This window comes from Rattus norvegicus, chromosome 19 (genome assembly GCF_021556685.1).
Source record: "Rattus norvegicus strain SHRSP/BbbUtx chromosome 19, alternate assembly SHRSP_T2T, whole genome shotgun sequence".
NCBI lineage: Eukaryota > Metazoa > Chordata > Mammalia > Rodentia > Muridae > Rattus > Rattus norvegicus.
This window is the reverse complement of record NC_141552.1, coordinates 16725094-16731800: the sequence shown is the minus strand read 5'-3', so window position 1 is coordinate 16731800 and position 6707 is coordinate 16725094. Positions and strand designations below refer to the sequence as shown.

At 43.3% G+C, this 6707-nt stretch overlaps 1 protein-coding gene across 1 annotated transcript; it reads right to left on the bottom strand.

The window, feature by feature from the left end:
• Window positions 1-1302: 1302 nt before the first annotated feature.
• LOC147998896 (disks large homolog 5-like) lies at window positions 1303-6033 on the bottom strand. The gene is made up of 6 exons (XM_087595725.1): window positions 5841-6033; window positions 4648-4807; window positions 3321-3464; window positions 2520-2686; window positions 1697-1802; window positions 1303-1573 (listed from the first exon to the last, which is right to left on the bottom strand). Exons 1-5 carry the CDS (start codon window positions 5965-5967, stop codon window positions 1738-1740), a joined length of 663 nt encoding a protein of 220 aa, XP_087451851.1. The 5' UTR covers window positions 5968-6033; the 3' UTR covers window positions 1303-1573; window positions 1697-1737.
• Window positions 6034-6707: the final 674 nt, after the last annotated feature.

The following is a 6707-nucleotide window of genomic DNA, read 5'->3' as shown; positions in this document are numbered from 1 at the left end:
TTCAGGTTAGGATGACATGAACTATTGTCTCATGTCACAGATGTCAGCACAAAGTATCCAAGGTATTGTATGCCAATGGTAGCATTAACAGAACAAAGCACACAGTGTCATGAAGACATAAATCATGAGTTTGTGTAGCAAGACCCAGGCCTCTTCCAGGGTCTTAGATAGTAATGGAGAACCTCAAATACGGTAGTAATGTGATAGTGTGGTGTGAATCTAGTTACAACTAGCTTCTATTGTGACACAGATGACTCTTTTTGTGTCATGGTCAGCTTATAATGAATGACTAGACCCAAGCATGAGAATAACCAAATACTACATTTCTTCTCTAGCTGCTGAGCTTTTAAAAGCCCTGGGGTGACAGCAAGCTTTTGTGGACATTCTGGATTGGTGCTTGTGTACTTTAACTCTCTGAGTCACCTCCACTCTCAGTAAGTTAGTTCAATTCCATATTGGAAATCAATCACCTGGAAAAAATACATTCCCAATACGATCCCAGATTGGCCATGGAAAAAGGGTAGCTTGAACTGTCCCACCTAGGTTCTGGGCTTGCACAGGCCTCCTCTCCAAAAGAAACCTGTGTTCATAGCTGCAGGCTACATTCACTATGGATGCTCTGGAGGATCCTCCCTAAATGGCTCAGATTAAAATAATTTTCTTGTGAACAATCAAAAAACTGATTATGCCAAGCTGGCCTACATGAAGCTAGTTTCAGTTCTGTATTTTATCAGATGTGCAGAATACATGTGGTCATCATAGATAACAGGTGAAAGATCTGCTCTAATAAGGAAACTAAGTGATGCTGGAGGATGATCCTGACCCACACTGAGCAGTGGGGACACCAGAGCCCTGTAGGGATGCCTGACAACCTAACACGTTGAGCATGCACAGCTCAGTAAGTTCCCTGTGAACACACATCTCCTGAGATCTCTCTATTTAATTGGAGGTGATCCTGTCCACCTAATACAGCACCTCATGTGGAATAACAAAAGCCACCTGCAGGAGCTGTGGTGATGACTCACAGGGTAAAGAAACTGCTGCTCTCTCAGAGGAACCACATGGACCCTAACAATTGGGTAAAGTGTGTCATTGATTACATCACAATGTGTGTGTCCAAGACACAGCCACTTTCTCCACACAAAAGACACTATCACACTGGGTATCCCTTGGTGACTTTGAATTCTCTTATTAGCTCAGGCTCCATGGAACATGCAGAGATCCATCTGTAGCTGTCAGTTCTAGGTCCACAGGAAGGGACAGAACCCTTGAGTAAGAATGATGGTCTTAAGAGTCAAGAGATAGAATTCAATTTTTATTCATAACAAATACATTTTTACAACAAAACAGGATTAAAATGAATAAAAATATTTAAAAATGTTTGAAAGTAAAAATAGTAACAAGAACATATAAATATGAAACAACAAAAAGAAAACTTCAATTAAAATCATAACAAAAAAATTTCTAAAAGCATATTCTTAACGAACATTTAGAAGCACAGATGTATTGCTGTTTCTCCTCTAGCACACATAATGAAAGGTGGTCCCCCAAGTTGTTTCTCAAGTGCTGTTTTCTGAAGAAGAAAGTGAGTAAGACCTCAATCAGTCAGGCTGGCTTAGTGTTATATAAATTTGGTGTCTCTAAGAAATGACAAATTAACTCTGAGGAAGAATACTCATCCAAAAAATGTTGTTACCGTTCACGATGTTTGTCATCAGGGACTCCTGAGAAAGCAACTTATTCTTCAGGAAGCTCTCTTACTGGGGTGTCTCCAATTCCAGCTCTCTTGCACTTTCTGAGACCTGGGAGAGGAAGGCAGTTTTTCAGACACTGATTTGGTGTTGAAACGCAAGCCAGCTGTCAGAATGCTGCCTTCTACCACCTCAGTTCTATTGGACAATTAACATGGACCTTTTAACTGATATCATTGTTGCTAACTCTGTGGGCAGGGCAAAATCTCCAGCAAGCCTCACAGTAATGTGGGCTGCCAATATGGGACCCAGACTTATACCAGTGCAAACCAAGAACAGGGCAATGGGAAAAGACCTCATCGGGTTGCAGGAAGAAAGGAGATGTCCATATGTCACCAAGGTTAAAGCCAATGACAAGTACTAATTTGACATTTGCACTTAGTTCTTATCCCAGAAAGGTGCTTCCTACACAAGAAGTCACATGACCACTTGTCATTTGTCAAGAACCAAGAACATGTTCAAAACTCTACATAGCATCCAATCTATCACGTGCATGTGCAATAATGTGATATGTTATTGATCTGTCACCATTTCTATAATGCAGCTTCAAAAAGAGCAGCAAAATATACTTGCAAAATAATTCAGTTTCTGAAAAGTGGTTGGCTTCCCAGAATACTTGTGCATAGGCAGAGCAATGAACAATTCCATACATGAGGTGGTTGGCTGGTTGTGAGTGTAAATTAGTAAGGTGGTAGGAAAAAGCACAGATGTATCAAATTGGCAAATTTTATCAGATATTGTTAAGCTAACACAGCTACTCGTCCCTACCAGATGATGCTGGGTCTGGACGTTGCTGGTCTTTATCTTTCTTGCTGAAGTCAACCAAATATTTCTGGTTCAGTGCACACTCAAGATGTCTCTCCTTGCTCTCCTGCTTCAGTGGGACCAACTTCTTCCTACATGTGTTTTCCATCAGGAGCTGGCTGAGCAGGTTTCTGGAAATACAGTCTGCATAGTAAGATCATGCTGCCCCTTTCTCCCATTCCTATTCCCAAGTCCCACTAAGTCTACCAGGTCCCAGGTACCCATGAAGACTTAATAAAATACATCTTGATACATATAAGGCTGCTGCACAAACCACAAAGAGTTAATTCGGGGAAGAATAAATTGTTTGTTTGGCCGGAGCACCAATTAGAGTCCACATCTCTCAAAAAGAACATGGATCTTCATCTATCCATGAAAGCCCAATGCATGAGGGCAACATCAATTAGTAGTTGGCAAACACCCGCAAAAGAGGTCAGTAGAACCAAGGGAAGGTCATGCTAACCATGTGGTCCATGCACTGAGTTTTGTAAAACCTGGCATGACACGAGAGGTCCAGGTCAGCCTAATAATCTTCTGCTGACTTCAATCAGTGCTGTTCTATCTAGAGCCTTCTGCAGATGCCTAGACAATCCTGGGATGAGGAACAGTCTTTTATGGAACTGAAAGCTGAGTCCTAATGACCCTGGCACACTGATGTGTAAACAGCACAAGAGATAGAATCATAGCTGAAGACCGTCCAGTCCAGAACAAAGAAAGTCAGAAATGGCCATTCCACAGGTGATAGGCTTTCTGACCAGGACTTACCTAGAGAAGGTAATCTCCTTCTTCAGCTTATGGCTGTTCTCATGGATCACAGTGTTCTCCATCTCTAAGTTGTGCAGAATTGACATGACCGCCTCCTCCATTCTCTCCAGGTCTTCATAATATGGATTTGGCCTGAAGTGTGGCCTGGCCCCAAATGATAGAATCCAATGAACATCAGCATTTAGGAATATATGAGCTCAGGGTGGGTCCTGTACTACACCAGTCCTGGAAGGACACCTTCTGAATTCTACATATTGGATCTTCTTCAGCTTCAGAAACGTGTTTTTCTGCGTCCAGGACACCAGAATCTCAGCATCCAGATGGAGGCTTCCCTGACTCCCTTTGTTCAATCAAGAGGCAATCTGCAGTCAAGCCAGTTGAGCTATCAAGAGCCTAGGCCACACCTCTCCATGCTCCCCCACCCAACACAGCCAGAAACCGGTGATTTCTTTTCTCCTGTCCCGATAACAGACCATATATCAACACAAAATTATAATCTGCACAAGGAATACAAATAAACAGACAATCGTGGCCACATAGGCAAAGAAATGTGCTGTTGACAGTGGGGCTCCCAGAACAAAGCATTCACTTCACCATGAATGTGTTACAGGTAAATACTCAGGCTAAGAAATAGACTCCTATATTCCAAGTGTGGAGTGAAATATAAACATATAACAGTTGTGCATATGCATTTGGATGTATGCACACACAGACTCACAGACTGAGACACACCCACAAAAAAAGAGAAATGTAAACAGAGTTAGAGAAAGAGAAAAGCAAATATGGAAACAGAGAGCACTGTGAGAACCAGGAGAAATGCATGCACCATTGCTGTGTCCGAGGGGCTCCCACAGACACACAGACAATAACAAACAGGCCTGAGCCTGACAACTTCTATTCAAGCATTGAGATGAACAGTTTGGGACCAGGCCCCTCAGGCTGCTGCCTGTATCTTCCAGCACTCAGTCCCCTGCCTAGCACGTACAGAGACTCACCATAAACTCACTGCAATTACAATCTTGCAAAGCCACCTGATGTCAAGGGCTTTGCAAATGCACACTGGGAACTCATTCTCCCTGACTTTATCCCTGAATTCTTCATTCAGACCACAAATTCTGCTTTTCAATAAATGGAAGCAGACGAGTCCACTGTCCATCTCTCTCCTCAGGAAGGGTCAGGTTCTGAATCTCCTCTATATGGGAGGTGAGGTTTAGCACAGGGTGGTTAGGGAGGCACAGCTTTCTAGAACCCAAAACCTTAATAGGATAAGATGAAGGTGACCTTGCAGACCCAGGAATGAAACAAGAGCATTTGGAGCGATTCATACATGTTCTTCATGGATCTCTCTGTCAGAAACCTCAGGCGATCTCTCAGGTCATTTCTCTCCTCGGTAATGAGCTGCAGCTCTTTAATCAGCCTCTCCTTTTCCTTCTTGGCCTGCTTCTCGCTTAGGGCAGTGCCAGGGGATGATGTTTCTCTCCCAGCGTCTGTAGGTAGAAGAACACAAGTGAACCTGCATGGGGAGAATTCATAGAGTGTACATAGACCTCAGTGAGGCCTAAACAGGAGAACAAGCCTGGAACCCAGTGTCACTGCTAGGCGATTGGTCTATGCTTAAGAGGCCTCCTCAGTGGATCTCAGTTCTCCCACTACTCTATAGAGACCAAGAGATGTAAGCAGCCAGGTGTGCCCTATGCCGGACATCACGTGCTTACATGTACCATGGAGATGGCTTCTCCAGGATTAACATCAACTGACCAGGGTACAGCTTGGTTTCAGGACCCTCACCCCTGTGGTTTCAGAACTCAGATGATAAATTCACCATTCACAAAACTTGAGTGATTGGAGACACTCAGATGTCCTACCCTGATACTCTAGGCTAACAACTTTGGATTTAAAACACATTTCCAGGGAGGTCATGTTCAACAGACTTATCAATTCCCCTATATGAAATAACAAATGCCCCAGAAGTTCCAATAGGTTACAGGCTGAATCTTGGTCCACATGTTCCAAACATTTTTGGTATTTTAGAAACATGTGTGTAACACACAACCTCTAATATATAAAGCTAATGATGACCCTGCCAGTTAGAAGAAATCAGAGAAGGTCTAAGAACATAAGGTTATTGCCTGGAGCACAATCTCTCCCTGTTCTTACTGTCAGGTGTCCACTGTATTTAAAGAAGCAATGATAGTGAAATACATTGCTGCCCTGTCTAAACTCAGAAAAGGTGGACCCTCCATGACTCCTGATCGTGTTATTATATCAATGTAACCTAACAAATGCACTGTAAAAGTAAAGGCCAGAAATTCACAGTATAATAGCATTGGCCTTACCATATACTCCCTGTGGGGTTGGGGAAACTAAAGTTCTGAAATCCTGACTTTCAGGAATTGTGATGTTCATGGAAATTCAATTCCTTTTCAGATGCTCCAGTTGCTGTGGCCCATTGCTAGAAAGGTCAGCCTAAGCCTGCAGCCCCCCTGACAGGGAGCTCCAAATATACTGCCCAGAACTTACTAAACATTCCCCAGAAGTGCTGTCTCTGTCCATCATTACTTTGAGACGAAAGGCCAGATTCCTTCACTCTAGTCTGTCCACAATCGACGTTCCCCCTCCCAAAACGCTTGCGAAGACGGGAAAACATGTCTTAGGGTGTAACCGCCAGATTCAGACTGAGAGAAACTAGGGCACTGGTTGTCACTACAACACTGGTGACATCACAGAGGATGCCAGAACTCTCTAGGAGACAATAGAATGTCCAAGAAGGGACAGCTGATGTCATGGGGAGCAGACTTTCCCTCCCTGCTAATGTTCTCCCTGTACTGAGCATAAGCTGAGGTGCCCTTTCCAGGAGAATTTCCTGGGGCAGAGCCACTGAGCATCTCCTGCTTCCAAAGCCAAATTTTCCTCAAGGCTTGATTATAAAAAAACCTTAGTAATTCCTATGCATCTAAATGAATGTTTCCTTCCATATCTTGCCCCAAAATGTCTCACTAACTCAAATTGTCCTCATTCACCAATGTTAGCCATTAAAACTTCCTGAGATTTCACACCAGCTTGAATATGCAGTCAAAAGTTCTCCTGTCTCATTATGTACATGTGCTTTATATCACATCAAGAAATAGTCTGCATGGTAGGTTACAACATGCGTGTGTATTAGGGGAACACTCATGAAGTCATGTGCTTAGCAATCGACAATTGCCAGAAAATTCCTTAGGAGAAAGAGTTGAATTCTTTATGGTGCTAGGAAAAGTGTGGAGACCAGTTGGCAGAGGAAAATGCAATATTGGAGCCAGCAGTGAAGGGAACCTCATGCTGGTGGTGGGGTTCTCCTCTCTGCACCAATGTCGCCAAAGGAGCACTGCTCACAGGCCTGAGTAAGAT

Excerpts from the sequence above, each read along its gene's own strand:
- LOC147998896 (XM_087595725.1), bottom strand. The coding sequence starts at position 5,967 with ATGTTTTCCCGTCTTCGCAAGCGTTTTGGGAGGGGGAACGTCGATTGT. Across the intron at positions 2,687-3,320 it reads AAGGAGATTACCTTCTCTAG|AAACCTGCTCAGCCAGCTCC; the intron begins GTAAGTCCTGGT and ends CTGTATTTCCAG. Across the intron at positions 1,803-2,519 it reads TCCAGACCCAGCATCATCTG|GTCTCAGAAAGTGCAAGAGA; the intron begins GTAGGGACGAGT and ends TTCCTCTCCCAG.